Here is an 18,030-nt window from a genome sequence, read left to right as displayed (position 1 = left end):
TGTCCTGTCATAATAACCGTAATTTAAAATTCAAAATTATATACATGAATCGTTTTGCAAAATTTACATGCCTATTATAATAGAATATTAGTAAAGTCAGAATTAACGTACTAGCTACTATGTATACGGAAAGTAGTTAATATTTTAAAAAAATTGTGAGCAATCAGATCTTGGTCGTGTTCCCAATTAAAATTCTTATTCAAATTGGAAAAATATTCCAAATATTCCCGAATTTCGAATTAAATATTACGTAAACGCATTACCACTGACTGTACAAACTTACTTGTTATATAAATGGAGACTAATGAACCAAATAATTTGTATTATAATTTAAACTATAATTAACAATTTTAATATGCTTAACTAATTGTTATATTCTATTAAATACACGAATAGTCATATATATATATATATTCATATATTTTTAAATATTACATACTAATTAACTAACGCACAATAAATAACACAAAAGCAATAATCATTAAGTATATAAAACTTATTTTTTTATTAAATTCTTTAATATTAACTAATTCTATATTTTATTTTATATTTATTAAAAATAAAAATCTAAAATAGTCATAGTTTTGGTGAACAATTTTCACAAAAGAAATGGACACGTGAAGTTGCAGGACAACGTGAAATATTAGCTGCATATGGTGGTGTTAAACAATCTGATATACGTGGTATGAGAGCACCATTTTTATCGATAGGTGGTAATAAAATGTTTAAAATGTTATACGATTCAAATTTCACATATGATTCATCGATGCCGGTCTATGAAAATCGTCCACCAAGTTGGCCATATACATTAGATTATAAAATTTTCCATGATTGTATGATACCACCATGTCCAACAAAAAGTTATCCTGGTGTATGGGAAGTTCCTATGGTTATGTGGCAAGATTTAAATGGTGGAAGATGTTCAATGGGTGATGCATGTTCAAATCCAGCTGATGCTGAAGGTGTTTATAAAATGATTATGAAAAATTTTGAACGTCATTATACAACAAATAGGTAAAAAAAAATTTTTTTCAGATTTTTTAAGCTTTGATATGCGCATATATGAATGTGTAACCTTTTTTTTTTTATAGGGCACCATTCGGTTTATTCTATCATGCTGCTTGGTTTACACAACCACATCATAAGGAAGGTTTCATTCAATTTTTAGATACAATTAATTCTATGAATGATGTTTGGATTATTACAAATTGGCAGGCAATACAATGGGTTAGACATCCTACACCAATTTCTAGATTAAATCAATTCCAACCATTCCAATGTGATTATTCGGTAAGTACATATAAAAAATAAAATTTTTTTAATAAGGTTTCCAAAAACAATTTTCAATTTTTTGTTGTGCACATAAATTTCTTCATTTAATTTATTTTCGTTTTTATTTTAGGATCGTCCAAAAAGATGCAATAATCCAAAAGTCTGTAATCTTTGGCATAAATCTGGTGTAAGATATATGAGAACATGTCAACCTTGCCCCGATATCTATCCATGGACCGGTAAAACTGGTATTAGATCTTCGAGAATCGATAATGATATTGATGAATAATTTATATTTTAATAAAAAAAAAAACACTCTTAGAATTATAATTTTAAATAAAAAAATTTTAAAAAAATTTTGTAAAAAAAAAAAATTTTAATAATTTTACAAAAAATCAAAAAAAAATTAAAAAAAAAAAACAAAAAATTTTAAAATATTTTTTTTATAGCTAGAAAGAATTTGAGTTAAACAATTTGAGTGAAAAATTTAAAAATTGAAAAAGAAAAACATTTATTTTCCACCCACTTTGAAAACATAAAAAACACAAATAAATTAAACTCAAAAATTTCCACTCAAAATATTTATTCGAAAAATAAAAAATCTTAATTTTTTTTGTATTATTTAATTTTATTACATAGCCATAGTTTATTATGAATTTTAGAGTAATTTTTTTTTTTTTTTTTTGATATTTTATATTTTAAGATTTAATAATTATTTTATTGAAAAGAAAAAAAGTAAACTAAATGCCAATTTAATATAATAAATAAAAAAAAAAAACAAAACTAATAAATGTAAAAAGGAAGAAGAAAGCGACAGACAGACAAATTCAAATTTGTGATAAACAACGAAAACAAAAATAAAAAAGACATTAAAAATTCATTTAAAATATGAACATTAAAATCATCAAAATTATGAAATTCAAAACAAAATCTTCATTGTGTTAGAATAAAATAAATTTCCAAAAATTAATTTACAAATTCTTTAATTTGTCAAAATTTAAATAAATTTATTTTTTGAAAATATATTTTATTCGACAATTTCATGTACAATATTTCATTTTTCATTTTATATTCTATATTACACAATTATCAAGCTATAATAGTTGTTAAAATTCAGATAAAAGACAAACCATTAATTGAAATATATAAAAAAAAAATTTATGGAAAAATTGTTAAAAATATTTTATGGAACAATTAAAGAACTTAATTTTATGCAAGTACCTTTGACCACTATTTCAAAATACATAAATAAAATATAATGAAATGAAAATGAAATTTGAACATGAATTTGTATATGAACAAAAAAAAAAAAAAAAAAAAATAAATAAATTCAATTTAAAAGTTCACAAAAATTTTTATAATATTAAATATTTAATTTATAATTTAGAAAGTATCTGTATTAAATTTAAGAAATATACTTATTATACATAATAATATTTTATACATTTCAAGAATTTTAAGCTATAACTATACTTTTACTGCAATGTTTCCTCTATATATCTTAAATATGTACAATGTACCTATTATCATAGTTTTTAATAGTTTTTAGTGATATATAGATGACAATTTTTGTAATTACACAAACGAACGATTCTAAAACTCATTACCTATACGTACTAGCGCCACTTCAAAAAAATTAGTTCACTTGTGTATTTACAAAAATTGTCTTCCGTACTTCACTATAAACTATTATACACAATGCTATTACTTATTTAGGAAAATTTTTTTTAGTTAATTTTTTTTTTAATTTGTAAAAGTATTGTTCTAATATTTAAATTATATTTGCATATATATTTATATATTAATCAATTAAATATAAATTCCTATAATTAGTACCATTGAACATTATTGTTACATTGAATAATTGAAAATTTATGATAATTTTTACATATAAATTTTGTTTAATTTTAAAAATATTTACAAAATTATATAGATTTCTATGGCATGCCATGAGAAGATTTTTCTAGTAATGAAAAATGTGTTATATTTGAACATTTTTTTATTGAACATTCTAAATATTAAGATCTTTTGTTATAGAACTGAATTTTCGAAAATTCCCAATCCCCCAGACTTATGTTATTAAACGTACAATTAAAGGTAAAATGTAAATTAATTTTCTATATCAGTGCGATCAAAGGATCAAAATAAACTTATTAAAATTTAATGTTAACGCAAGATCTTGTGTTTTTAGAAGACCAAAATTACTGTTCTACCTAATATTGCTTTTGATGAAACACTAAAAATTCGAAAATCATAAAATTATGAATTTCTTAGCATAAATTAGTTTCTTATTTTAAATAAATAAAATAATATTTCATTAAATGAAAACCTTACAGACAATTGATTTAATTGATAATTTTAATCAGTTTGTAGTTCGGATAAAAAATAGTAATTATTACATTCAAATTGAATCACTTAATTAATATTCAATTATAAAATTATTGAAAATATTTCCTTTATATAATTTTTAAGTTTTAAATAAAGCAATAAAATTAAACTCATATTTATTTTGGAACTTTCTCATTTGAATAAATGATGATTGAAAATTAAATTTAAATTTATATTTAATTTGATAAATATATTAATATATTATAAATAATTATAATAATTTAAATAACTTGCTTTTTATTTAATCGCTTACAATTTTCATAATAAATATTTTATCAAAACAAAAAAATAAACATTATTATTCTTTCATAACATTTTTATATAAATTAAATAAACAAGAAAAATTAAATATAATTTAAAATAATTTTTTCATAAAAAATGTAATTATTAAGTATAATATTTTTTATAAAAAAAAAACGATTTTTGTTATAAAGGTGTCTAATTCATCAAAGAAGGATCAAGGAAAGAAAAATAATTTTTTGTATTATAACATCATTTTCCAAATTAAAATTTAAATTATTTTTTATGATTTTTTTCCATTCTTATTTTTTCCATTTTATATTTTTATTTTATTTAATTGATGAGTTTTATACCTTATTAACAAATTATCATTGATTTATATATAGAAAATATTTACAGAGGTTTCATCGAAAATTAAATTGAATTAATAAATTATTAAAAACAAAATATTCTTATAATACACCACATAAATTGAGAATCCTAATTTAATTATCATGTCCTCCCTCTGATTTTATTAATTATATTATGAAACTATATTGTAGCAATGTTTTTAATGATATTATACTAAATTTTTATATTATATGGTTTTTTTTTTATATTCAAAACACTAATAGGTTATAAGAAAGATATTAAAAAAATAATTATGATTTAATTGATAAAAAAATTATTTTAAGTCTGAGAAAAAACAAATTCGTAATCATTATATTAAAATAATATATATATATATATATATATATATATATAAAACATATTCATCAAAAATCATAAATTATGTGTATAAAAATGTATAGAAAAAGAAAAATAATAGAATTTAAGAATTTGAATAACAAAAATAAAAATAACATTAATTTAATAAAATTAATTAATTATAAATAATAACAAAAATAAATAATGTATTTAGTGTAATTATAATATCTAATTTCAAAAAATATAAAAATTTTTTATGTTTTTTATATTTTAAAATAACATTTTTATTCTTATTGTACTATATTTATTATAAAATTATGATAATGATATAATTTTTTTTTTTTAAATAATTATTATATGATATATATTGTAATTATTATATACATTGTCTATTTATAAATATTATATGTATTCTTATTCTATTCTGTATAATATTATTTAAAATAAACTATAATTCCAATACAATTCAATTATAAAATTAAATTATAAAATATTAAATAATGATAATTTAAGTTGTAATTTTTGAATATATTTTTGAAATATTCATGTAAAATTCATTTATATACTGATGCCCAAAATTATTGTGCTGGTTCCAAGATACTTTCCTTTCAATTGTATTTTTTTTTAACCATTATATAAAAATGTGTTATATATTTTTGTTTTGAACTTGCAATTCAAAAAAAATTAAATTAATTTACTATCTCCTATTTTATATTCTATACAATATATAATTCTATTAGTTTTTAACTGAAGAAAATATACTGAGTATAATTAAATATTAATTACTTACTTTTTGTCAATATAAACTAAATTAAATCAAATTAAAATTGTATAAAATTAATATAATTAAAATATAGTAATTTTGTATTGCAATGATTTTTAGCATTAGCTTTTTAATTAATTTTTAAAGCAACTATCGTATATAGTAGTTTATTGTTAAATGATGCTTCCTTATTGAGTACAGTTAAATGCAAGTGAATGCCCTTAAATATTTCATTTTTTTTTTTCAATTTTTCAAATAAAGAAAATATAAAACTTTTTCTATATATCAAACTTATATTTGTGTAGTTCCACCTTATTCCATTTTAATTCTAATTTTTTTTTCATTAACTTAAATTTTTGTGGTTTATATCAGATTAATTTATAAAAAAAAATTAAAGTATTTTTTTAATGTAAACAATTTTTATATATTATATATATATATATATATATATATATATATATATTTAAAATTTGTATCAACAATTTTAAAATCAATTGCTAAATCTAATGCTATCTATAATTTTTTAATTTAATTTACAAAAATACATGACATTATCATTATTTAATATCTTATAATATTTATAATATATAATAAAACATTTAATGTCCTATTTTTATTTATATTTTTATACAAACTATATATACAGAATGACTTAAATTAGCATGTATCATTTAATCTACATTATTTTCATATGCGTATATTTTTTTTTTTTTTTTAAAAGAACAAAAACAAAATTTAATGTTAATATATTAATTTATAAATTATATAATAATTAAATTAAATATATTTTGTTTTTTCAAATAATTCAAATAATTAAAATAATCTTGTAATAATATGCAATTTTATTCTAATTGAAAATTTTAACTGACCATTTTATTATTTAATCCATCCAGAAAACGATATTATATTGGTTATATATATACATATTATATAAATATATATATATATATATATATATATATTATACGATTTAATAAATAAAATGAAAATTATTGTAAGAATTAACAAGAAAAAAAAAAGCAAAAACAAATAAAAAAAAATCATCTAAATTTAAAATGCTTTTGTATTTATTAAGTTTTACATTATATTTATACGATATGTTATAAATAATTGTAAACATAAATGTATGTATATAATTATTCGATTTTTTTAATATTATATAAAATAAATTTATTTTAAAAATGACCCTAAATAAATATAAATCTTAAATTTATTGTCTAATAATTAATTTGTACTTACATTTAAATTTTTGGGGACATTCTTTGAAAATTTTAAATTAAATCTAAAAAGTCTTTTCAAACATGTCTTTCAAACATATCTGAATATTTTACTTTTTTATTTTATATACTTGAGTAATTCTTCAATATAGAATATTTTTCTATTATGCTCTTTTTCTAATTTATAATATTTTTGCAGTAGTATTAAAAAAAAATTAAAAACTCCTTTACAATTAAATTTCTGCTGATTTTTCAGTTTGAATACTGCTCCTAATACAAAACACGTTTGCTATTATTGAATATGCTTTATATTAAGAGCTAATTTAGAAGTGAATTATCGAACTTCATCTTTCTTCTTAAAATACTATTAAATTTTTATATTAATGTTTTGGTTATCTAATCTTAAACATTCTCAAATAATCAAAATATTAATGAATTTCTAAAAAAAAAAAAAACTTTTGAATTATTTTTAAAATAAATAAAAAATATAATATTAAATATTAATTTTAATATAAAAATTTTTGTCATTTCAAAAATAAATTGTATTTTCTTTTAGTTAAAAATTGAAAATGAAGTATTATTTAATTAATAAATTTATTTTGTGTTATAAATTCAAAATTAGAATATTTTAATGATTCTTTTATATGTTTCGAACATTTTTTTTTTTCAAAAATTATTTTTTTTTTATACATAATATATAATTAATTTATTTTGTTTTATTTTCTTATTGAAATACTTATGTATATAAAAATTAAATAACTATTATATAATTATATAAATAAATTCTATATATATGTATATGTATATATATGTATGTATATAATAAAAAATAGTTTATATAAAAATTTAAACTATTATATTAATCTAAATTTTGAAAATAAAAATAATTTGAAATAATTAATAATTAAAAAGTTTACAAATTCAAGTGGGTGAAATGTTTTATCGAATATAGGTAAATTAAAAGCATATTAAAATGTATACAAAATATATATAAAAATATGTATATATAAATACTACATCATATATAAACTATGTATAAAAAGTAACTATATGAAAAATAAATTAAAGAATGAATAATGCTATTAAGTTAATTGGTGTTTTATTTAAATGAAATTTATTGCTTAATTTTTAAAAAACCCTCTGGACCAAATCTCATAAAAGCTATGTAAATATTAAATTTTTCATCATGGTAAGAAACCGAAATTAAACTATTTTTAGAAATAACTAGATCTGTATTAATTTATTTTGGCTATGCCACAGATTTATCAAGTTTTGTGAATTAGACTTGTTATTGGCCGATTTTATTATTTTTACCATATCTAAGGAACTAAATAATTAACGAAATTTCTTTGATTTAAACACTGGAGTATCGCTTGCTACCGTAACTAATCGAAAATTTTTTCGGGGAATTTACGCTAAAACTCTGCCAAAAGCCAAATTAACATTTTTATTCTATGTATGTTAACCAATAGTTATTAGCGTTTTCAAAATCTTCTACAACAGTATTCGTAATCACTAAAAATTGTTTTTCGTGATCACTAAAAAAATTTTTTTTTTACAAAATTTTAAACTCGATTTGTGGCTAAGGGGGTTTTCGTTTATTCAGTTCTAGAATAGTTCTAGTTTGTAGCACGTTCGAAAATTCACGCTACATATACTAAAAATACAGATCGCTCAATCTTTAATAAAGAAATGTCAGAAATGTAGCGCAGACTTCTAGTTTAAATTTTGTCGCTACCGCAAAGCAAAAATTAGCTGAAGTTTTTGCATACTGCTTAACTTTTAGTAGAACTTTCAGCGCAGCGTACGTAAACGAAAACCCCCTAAAAAGAGAGATGAAATTTTTTTTTTTTTACAAACTTTAAACTAGATTTGTGGCTAAACTAGAAGAGATAGAGCAATTCTAATTGTTTTTCTTTACCACCGTGTTTTATAATAATAATAAAATTTAGGAAAGAAAAATCACAATTTTTAAATGTTTAAAGTTTTAAATGTAACAATTTTTGTCGTAGATAATTGCCAAAACGAAATGGAATTATAGAGCATGTGGAGCTTTAAATAAAAAATAAAATAATAATTGATATTTTCCCTTTATTACACGTATACGTAAATTAATTTTGGACAATAGTACATAATTGTAAAAGTTTTTCATGTCCAATTCAATTTTAGTACCGCTACAAAGTCAATTTTTATCCACATATAAAAATTATTTTGTTATTTCCATTGCAATTTTAAAACAAGATTTTCCCTAAAAATATAAAAAAGAAAATTAAAATTGATTAAGTTACTTTTAAGTAAAAATTAAATACGGTGAAGTGGTAAATTAATTATATTAATATTAATAATACTTACAGTATCATGATCAATATTACTTTCAATATCAATTTGACCACGAGCCAAGGATAGCATATTTTTAAATTTGGAAAAATCTAATTTCCGATCATCTGAACATACTTTACCCTTTATATGTATATAATAGAATTAAGTAAAATTTAAAATAAAACTTTACAAGTAAAAATTAAATAATTTACGTCTGAAACTGGACATTTTTCTGGTAATGAAAACATCTTCATCATATTTTTATGTTCACCTTGGGCGTGTGTTGCAGCATCACATACATCAACAGTACCTTCCTTAACAACCACGCCATCTTTTGTAATTTTAAAGGTTTCCTTATGGTTTTTTTTTTTTTTTGAAAAATTTGTGTTATTTTTATTGTTGAATTTTATAAAAAATTTATATTTTTACTCAAGTATGTACTACACGCTATTGCATATACTATTCATATTGCATATATGAACACTTAAGTACTTAATCATTGAGTATAAAATAAATTTTATATTTACCAATGCTGTATTAAAAGCCTTATGTGTTATACAACCGGATGGTACAAGTTCACACTTTTTATTTAATTTCATAGAAAATCCTTCATCAATTGTTACTATCTGATTATCACCAGCACAATTTTCAATTTTATTTATTTTTAATTTGTATCCGTTCTAAACAAAAAAAAAAAATAATAATTTTTTTTTGTAATATCCTTCCAAATTAATCACTTTATTTTATTTATAAAAGAGTCCTTATTACCAGGCAATGAAATTAGATGTGCAAAACTAAAAAATTACTTACACAAGCGAACGAAATTTCAACGAAAACTGAAAGAAGAAAAATTATTGTGGATTTCATTTTAATAATTTAAAAATTTTCTAGTTCCGCGAGTTTTGCGTGATTTGTAAGAGTTTCAAATTTAAAATGTTTTATTTCAAATAACTGTTGTTCAAAAGAAAAAATACCATGTTTTATATATACATTGATCTAAAAATGATAACCAGCTCATCAAATTTTTTAGTATCAAATTATTATAATAATTGATCCGGAAAAACTTTATGAATTCTACTATCTATCTATAATTATAAAATATTATTGAAGTTTAGATGCGACACAGATTTGATTTTATAATTTATTTTTATCATTAACATGGTCATTATATAATTGAATATAAGTCATACATATAGATGTCGTTTAGGTATAGAATTAAATTGTAATTACAAAATGTACTGATATTTAAATTTACATATTGTGTAATTAAATTTACATTTAATATTTTTCTTACTTAACATAAAAATATTTTCAAAAAAAAAATTGAAATTAATTTGTAAAATTTTTATTTTTCAATTTATTTTTCTCTCAGTGTATTAGATTAAATTCATTTTTATACATTATATTCCATAAAATAGAAAGAAATAGAATAATTCTAATTAGATTAATAGAATTTTTATAGAATTACAGAATTATTATTTAAGATTGAGAAAATATTATTCTGAAAAAAATTATCAAAGGTAAATAGAAAATTACATTTTTTGAGTGTAATTAAATGTAAAAGGAAAGAAAAATTCAAAAAGATTTCAAATGATAAAATTGTGAACTTGTTTTATCACATTTTATACATTGACACTTATTTCAATTCAATCTGTTAACCGAACAAAGAACCATTGTATAAAAACATTTTAAAATTTCAGAAGGATTTTGAAATTTTTTATGATTTTGAATCCTAAAAAACCACATATATTCGATTTAGTACATTTATGTCATAAATGGTGCTATATAACGTGTTTCGAGCTTATTTTATACTTTTCAATTTCGAATAAGTTTATTGAAAGTAGTTACTTCAATATGTCAAATATTTTTATATGTGTGATCCGAGTTTGAAATCACTCCTGTCTGAATTCTGGTAAAAATTAAAACGGTAAGTCATATACTCGTAACAGATGTGATATTTTTTATTGGATTGATTCAAGTTAGTGTAAGACAAGATTAAGACATTACAAAATATTCAAAAATTAAAATTGTTTAATTAAATTTAGATAGTGAAAATTGAATCAAATGCTAATGAAATAAAGTGTGCTTTGGTTCAAACTCTAAATTTCATTGCATTTCAATCAAATCAAGACAATACCATTAAATTGGTCATAGTCAAATCATGTCAAAATTCTCTTCATGAATCATTCCTCAGACACTGCTATTACAAGTTCATAATGAAGAGCAAGAAATAGAAAATAAAATTAAGTTTGTTTTGTGGTTATCATTTCCCGCATTGCATTTTGGATGACATAATATTGTTGTAAAGATGCTTAAACAAGCTTTTACATTTTTATTATAACTGATATTATTACAACTAAATTATAATTATAATTTAGTTTTAGTATAATTATCACATGGGATTGAAAACTCAATATATAATTAAATTTGACACGATAATGTTAATTATTAATAATTTAATGTGTTCATGTATATTTATATATATATATATATAAATTTCTTTTGTTTTCATCTCATTTGAATTCGAAACTTTTCTAGACTCTAGCAATTAAAATTTTTCATTATGATAGTTCTATGTAGCTGAAAAATTACTTAACGAGCCATAATTTTTTATTTTAATGTTTTTTAATGTTGATAAATCTTTATTATACGGAAATCATTGGACCTAAAATAAAAATAAAGTTCTTTTTGCTAAAGGTCAATCATAAATTATAATAATTAAATATACACATATATATATATATTATAAATTAAATTAAAATGGAAGCGTATAAAAGAAAGAAATATAACAGAAAACATCAAATTATATTCAAGAAATTCATAGTATTTTTAGTAGTGTGGCAATAGAATAAATTTTTTAGGGATTTTACTATAAATTTTTCCTATAGGTTATAAGCATTATTAAAATTCAGTAGATAAAAAATTATATAGGTATATATTCTGTACTTCCACGACTTTCATAAGGTTCTATACTTCCTTTTTGAGTAAGCGAATTTATCGTTTTCTAATATGTGTAGGTATATGACATTGCATAACGGTAAAACTACATTATACTGCATTATGTACCTTTTTAGAGTCGATAGTGAAAGTTTTTTCAATAAAGTTGGGTCAAACCAATGGTTTGTATTGTAGCACTTTTCCCTTCAACAAGTGAAGGGAAAAGTGCTACAATACTCTGCTTTTAAATACAGTCTATGTATACCTATCACACTATTAAAATTATTTTCATTCATATACGAAACTATTTCTAGGATTGCATATATATAGGATGAACGATTTATGTAGTCTTTGAAATAAAACAAAAATTAATATAAAGTGGGGTTAACATAATGCTCGATTTTAAGGTTTAATTGTGTGAATTAAGAAAAATAATTATATTTTTTAATGTCATGGAATTTACCGTTAGCTTTTTGCGTTTATAGAAATTTGAAAAAGTTTCGGAAATATAGGATGTCAAAAATTCAAAATTTACAAATTTCAAGAGGCGATAACTTGAGAAGCGGTGGAGATGGAAAAAAATTTTCTTCTAACAAAATGAACTAATTTTTAGCACTTTTCCAAAAATTTTTTGAAAAAAAAGTGATTATTAGTTTCACTCTGTCCGTCCGTTCGTCTGTCCGTGTGTCTGTTTACAAAACTTTTACACCCTTGAAGATAGAAAGCTGAAATTTTGTATGTACATAGATCTTTACTAGAAACTTATTTCCATAGGTATACATAGACATATTTGTGATAGGTATACATAGACTGTATTTAAAAGCAGAATTTTCACTTGTTGAAGGGAAAAGTGCTACAATACAAACCATTGGTTTGACCCAACTTTATTAATATCTAAAAGCCCCTAAAATTTCAAGCTTCTACAGGCTAGGGTCTAGAAGAAAAACGAAATCAAAAATTTGCAAAAAAAAAGACTTTAGATAACGGTAAATTTGAACGGCCATTTTGTTTTTCTAAAGTTTAGCTATAGTATACCGCGCTAGGGGAAGCAAGCCGCTGCCTTTATGCGTTTGCAGAATTTCAAAAATGCTTATGGTTTCATTGCAACAAATAGTTAAAAAAGACCATTTTTAGTGTTTTGGGGGGTATAACTTCTAGAGGGGGGGAGATAGGTAAAAATTTTGTTCTCCCAAAGTAAGTTTCTAGTAAAGATCTATGTACGTATTAAATTTCAGCTTTCTATATTCAAGAGTGTAGAAGTTTTGTAAAAAAAAAAAGACGGACGGACGGACGGACGGACGGACAGAGGGAAACTAATAAGCACTTTTTTTCAAAAAATTTTTGGAAAAGCTCTAAAAAGTGGTAAAATTTTAAAATTCATTATAGTATTTATTTCTCTCAAATTCTCGTAACAACGGAATATTACAAAAATATTAATATGAAAGAAAAAAGAAGTTCCCTAAATTTAGGGGGCAACTATTTAAGTAGCCCAAGTAATACTACTACCATATAGTAATTCTCTAAGATCATTTCCATGGAAAATCAACAACAGATGACGCAAAAATAGATATTTTTTAAATTTTCCACCTAATTTTTCTGTTACTTGATTAGTTTTGAGTGTTTAATATTTAAACTATACTTTCATATTTAGAAGTTAATAAACAGTTTATTTTAATGCTACAAAATAAAAATACATTATAAATAAACGATTCCTAAAATTAAAAAAAATTTTGAACTTTCGACATCTCATAATTCCGGAAATTTAAAAAAGTAACAGTAGATTTTTCGCTATAACTAGAAAAATATTTTTTATTTTAACTCACGTACTTGGCTATTGAATTCGACCATTGTGTTTTTATACCCGTACGAACGTATGTTCGAAGGGTATACTAAATTTGCCTTACCGTTTGTAACGCTAAGAAATAACGGTCTTAGATATAGACTCAAGTGTATGTTTTTGATCAGCGTCAAATTCTGAGTTGATTTAGCTTTCTCTGTCCGCCCGTCCCAACGATAACTCAAAAACTAATTGAGCTAAGTTCACAAAATTTTCACAAATGATTTATTGTATTAAGTGTCAGAACCCTATTTAAATTGAACATGATTGAGGTGCCGGTTCGGCTAGCTGCCATACAACTTCAAAATTTATTTGGCTATATCTCAGAAATTATAAAACCTATGGTATTGAAATTTCACGCAAACGAATATATTAGTAGGGCCGATGTGTTTGATAAAATTCGTTCAAATTTCTTGGCTTTTTCTGGTAATTTCCATATAACTTCAATAGTAGTTTGGCACACATAGCATTTTGAAAAACACAGTACTAAAATTTTGCATAAATTACTATGGTAATAAGACAAGATAAAGTCATAGTCTTTCACATAGTCAGTTATGGCATATTTATTTGCACATAGGACAATTCGTACGGGTATCACAGAGTTGACAGGGTCAACTCTATTTTTTCTCGTTTTTTTTTTATTTCTAGGCATATGATAGCTGAAATACTCCTCTAACTGTAAGGCCATAACAACAGCAATAGTAATTTCAATGTATTACAAAATTTTAACAAATTGAGATTTTAAAAAATTCATGTGTTCAAAGCTTTCATTATTTTTTTTTCTGGGTTATCCGAAATGTATGCAATGAAAATTTTTTTTTTACTCAAAATAGTTTTACTGCATATAATGGAAATAATTTAAGTTAAGTTTTGTTTTTTTGAAAAAAGTATTTCAAATTTTTCAAGAGAAATCCTTAGTAACTGTATGCTTAATTCGATTATAACTTAATTTTTTTTAATAATTTCTCTACTTTCGCTTTCTTCTTATAACACTACATTATATGAAACACATATAGAAATTCGACATAGTTTAAATTGATATATTTAACATAAAAGAGCAGAATTTATTTTATATATAGAATTTAAAGATATTATTTCCAAATTACGTAATTATCATAAATACGGGCATTTCCCAAACACGTGGAATATTTGACAATTACGTCAATCATATAATTCGAAACAACATACTAACATATCTATATACAATAAGATACTAACATTCTAATTATATTAGAATTTCGTGAATTATTCATACATTTATCTTTAAAAAAAATGAAAAAAATGAATTAAAATGAGCATATTGCGTTATATGACCCTCACGTCATTGCACCAAGAAATTCATAACTGTATAAGGTCAATTACATGCGTTTGACAAAAAATACTGAGAAATGTCCTACATTGTAAAATTATATTAAAAAAATATTTATTTTTAACATTTGCATATAAAATTTATTACACTTTTTCTATTTTTAAATTTTTTAATACATTTTAATTAGTTTTGTTTTTTCCTTATTTAATTTTAAAAATTTATTTTATTAAATTGTGCTCAAATTAACAATTTCGTTATGAAAATTTTTTTAAATATTTTTTATTAATTTCAATAATTAACTTAAGAAAAATATAAAAAATTATTGAGCAAAATAAATTTATAATCGTAAAAAATAAAATTAAAAAATTGTCAAAATTATCGGGGGAATATAGAAAAATTCCCTTTTCGTGTGTTTAAATATTATTATTTTTTCTTTATTATACAATTAGAAAAACGTATTATGAGAAACAATATAATAAATAAAATTAAGTGTTAAAATACTTTTTAAATAATTATTAATTAAAATCTTATTAAAATTTATATTTTTTGTTTAATTTAAAAATTAAATATTATGGAAGATTATTGTGTATTTTCGCTTACATTTATATTTCATATTTTCTCAATACGAATATTAATTTTTTACTTTTAAATAAAAGAAAACTTTAATTTTATTAAAAACTTAACATTAACATTACAAATATATAAAAAAAAAATATTGCAACAGTAAAATGAGGGAAAATTAAACATTATTTTTAAATTTTTTGCTAAATTTTAAATAAAATTAAATAATGTACTTATGTTATACATATACAATATGTTTACATATACATTATTATTTTTAAAATAAATTCGGTTGATATTCATGAATACTTCCTAAATATTGTGAATGTTTAATACCAAAACTGTATGATGGAACATGCGCTAGATTTATCTAAAATTATAATAAAACAATACAAAAAGAATATTGTTAATAACTGCTTATTAATATTAAATTTGAAAATAAGAAAATATTGAAAATCTTTTCAAATTAACAAACAACATTTATTTATAAAAATAAAAGTCCATAATTATCTACGAGTATTGTGCGAACGAGAAAGAAATCATTTCACAGCAACGGTTATTTAAACATTTCGTAAGAATGGTCTGCAATGCAATTTTTCGATTCATTTTGGAAATTTCGATTCACTCAAAACTCACTTAGGAATTTCGATTCATTTTCGTTTTCCTAAACTCTCCTTGTTTTCTTGACATATTCTTATGAAAGTTTTGAAAACGTGCGTGTATTAGAAATTGATACTTGAATTTGACTGAAATTTTTCTTATTTTTATTTTTTGCAAATATTTTTTTTCTTTATTTCAATTTTCTTTTTTTTTGGATAAATTACTTTTTTATTGTTTTCTTATCGTATGAAGACCAAGCATTAATTTTCACAAAAAAATTCAATTTTTATGAAAAGCTTTAAAGCAAGATCGACAGGATAGGAATAATGACAATAACGAAATATAGTAGAAATTATGTTAATATTAGTATAACTGACCAACAATTATACTGAATGGTAATTACTGGCAATTGGACGTGTTTTAATTACTTTTATGTAAATATTTCGACAAAAACCATTGATAATAAATATGAATTAAAAATTAATTCTTGAATTCTTTTAATTTATTCCCAGTTTTCTGATATTATTGTTCTATAAAATTGTTTTATTTTATTTGCATATTTATATTTCCTTGTTGGATAGCTATAAATAAAGTTGATAAGAAATTGAAAATAATATCGAAATAATTTCAAATAATTTAATTTCGTTTCAACATTCATTCATTAAAATTTAAAAAAAAAATTTTTATGAACATTTAGTAAATGATCTGGTATTAAATGTGCTTTTGGATAAGCTATATATTTGCTATGCTGTATTGAAAATGTTGATGCTGGAGCAAAATTCTTATTAATTCTCACCTTAAATAGTTACAAATTTCCATATATTATTGAATAAATATTGAATAATAAAAAAAAAAAATCAAAAATGTGTTAAAAAGAATTGGAGGAATTTTAAACAAAAATTCATTTTACCCTTTCTGGACAATGTGCTCCTGGACCTGGTGTCATATTGTAGTCACGTAATCCTATCCGAGCACCCATAGAATACATTGGAGGTTTCCTTTGTAATGCTTCAAAATTACCATCATATGTTCCGGGTCCAGGAAATGCATGTATTGATGGTGGTTTTATTTTATTACGTCCAGTTATTGTAAATGACGGTGCTGAACGAATTTTCCCTTCTTTACTGGAGCCTAATATTGTTGGTATTTTATATACGTTTGGAGCTATAAAATTGTAATATAAATTATTAAAATAAAAAGCAATATGTAAGTTTATTGTTTATTTAAACCATCTTTAAGAGTCAAAACAAAAATCTTTTTTTTTCGTTGCTCATTTAACATGAAGATATAAACAATAATCCGAAAAGTTTGAATGAATAGCCTGAGATGAAAATGACAAATGATATACTATACATAAATGATTCTAATTTGATTGAATTTATTTATGGTTACGTAAAAGATGAATAAATTTAAGTTAAAAGCTATAAAACATTTTCTTTTTTGGTTTGAATGCTTTACCTTGATTTATTTTGTGTTATAGTGCTATTTGTTTTAATTGTATATGAGTATGAAGTTTTCTCAATAGCTTGAGAAGTAGTTGAAAAATTTTCTTGATTTTGTGTATTATTACTGGTGGTAATTGTAGTGGTAGCTGTTGTAACAGCTTTTGGTCGAACTAAAACAAAAAAGAAACAGAAAGCTTTTTAACACAAAAAATTAACATTTTTAATAACAAAAATTTCACACAAATTGACGTAAGAACAAAAAAAAAAATAACGCAAAAAAATACTTACCTGGACTATTTAGACGTTTTTCACGCCTTTGTAAAATTCTATCTTCTACATAAGGACCTTGGGGAGGTGAAGCTACATAAATAAAAGTGAGAAAAGATAGAATAAAAAATAAACCAAAAACCCAGAAATTTAAAATAAATGAAATAGAATGCAAAAAAATAAGTTCG

General features: G+C 21.6%; 3 protein-coding genes across 10 annotated transcripts in view; 1 reads left to right on the top strand and 2 right to left on the bottom strand.

Moving 5' to 3' along the window:
- LOC129608557 (putative mediator of RNA polymerase II transcription subunit 26) overlaps window positions 1-2,582 on the top strand; it is a 25,766-nt gene extending 23,184 nt beyond the window's left edge. For 2 of the 3 annotated variants that reach the window (XM_055520142.1, XM_055520141.1), the window contains exons 9-11: window positions 577-1,014; window positions 1,092-1,290; window positions 1,403-2,582. In XM_055520142.1, coding sequence (XP_055376117.1) covers window positions 577-1,014; window positions 1,092-1,290; window positions 1,403-1,561 — 796 coding nt within the window. In that variant the 3' untranslated portion in view covers window positions 1,562-2,582. The remainder of the gene's footprint in view (window positions 1-576; window positions 1,015-1,091; window positions 1,291-1,402) is intronic. The other variant, XM_055520143.1, reaches the window with a different exon arrangement.
- Window positions 2,583-8,657: 6,075 nt separating this feature from the next.
- On the bottom strand, window positions 8,658-9,819 carry LOC129608540 (uncharacterized). Its single transcript, XM_055520112.1, has 5 exons — window positions 9,697-9,819; window positions 9,414-9,566; window positions 9,099-9,239; window positions 8,920-9,027; window positions 8,658-8,815 (listed from the first exon to the last, which is right to left on the bottom strand). Exons 1-5 carry the CDS (start codon window positions 9,751-9,753, stop codon window positions 8,774-8,776), a joined length of 501 nt encoding a protein of 166 aa, XP_055376087.1. The 5' UTR covers window positions 9,754-9,819; the 3' UTR covers window positions 8,658-8,773.
- A 5,692-nt stretch (window positions 9,820-15,511) lies between these two features.
- The window catches only part of LOC129608241 (uncharacterized), a 43,730-nt gene continuing 41,211 nt past the window's right edge, over window positions 15,512-18,030 (bottom strand). For 4 of the 6 annotated variants that reach the window (XM_055519618.1, XM_055519614.1, XM_055519615.1 and 1 more), the window contains 3 exons: window positions 17,864-17,935; window positions 17,589-17,745; window positions 17,143-17,294 (listed from right to left, as the gene is read on the bottom strand). In XM_055519618.1, coding sequence (XP_055375593.1) covers window positions 17,279-17,294; window positions 17,589-17,745; window positions 17,864-17,935 — 245 coding nt within the window. In that variant the 3' untranslated portion in view covers window positions 17,143-17,278. Of the gene's footprint in view, window positions 15,901-17,040; window positions 17,295-17,588; window positions 17,746-17,863; window positions 17,936-18,030 lie in introns of those variants that run through there. The other 2 variants (XM_055519616.1, XM_055519619.1) reach the window with 2 other exon arrangements.

The sequence above is a fragment of the Condylostylus longicornis genome, unplaced genomic scaffold (assembly GCF_029603195.1).
Source record: "Condylostylus longicornis isolate FDR11 unplaced genomic scaffold, ASM2960319v2 ptg000031l, whole genome shotgun sequence".
Classification (NCBI taxonomy): domain Eukaryota; kingdom Metazoa; phylum Arthropoda; class Insecta; order Diptera; family Dolichopodidae; genus Condylostylus; species Condylostylus longicornis.
This window is presented reverse-complemented; position numbering and strand designations above follow the sequence as displayed.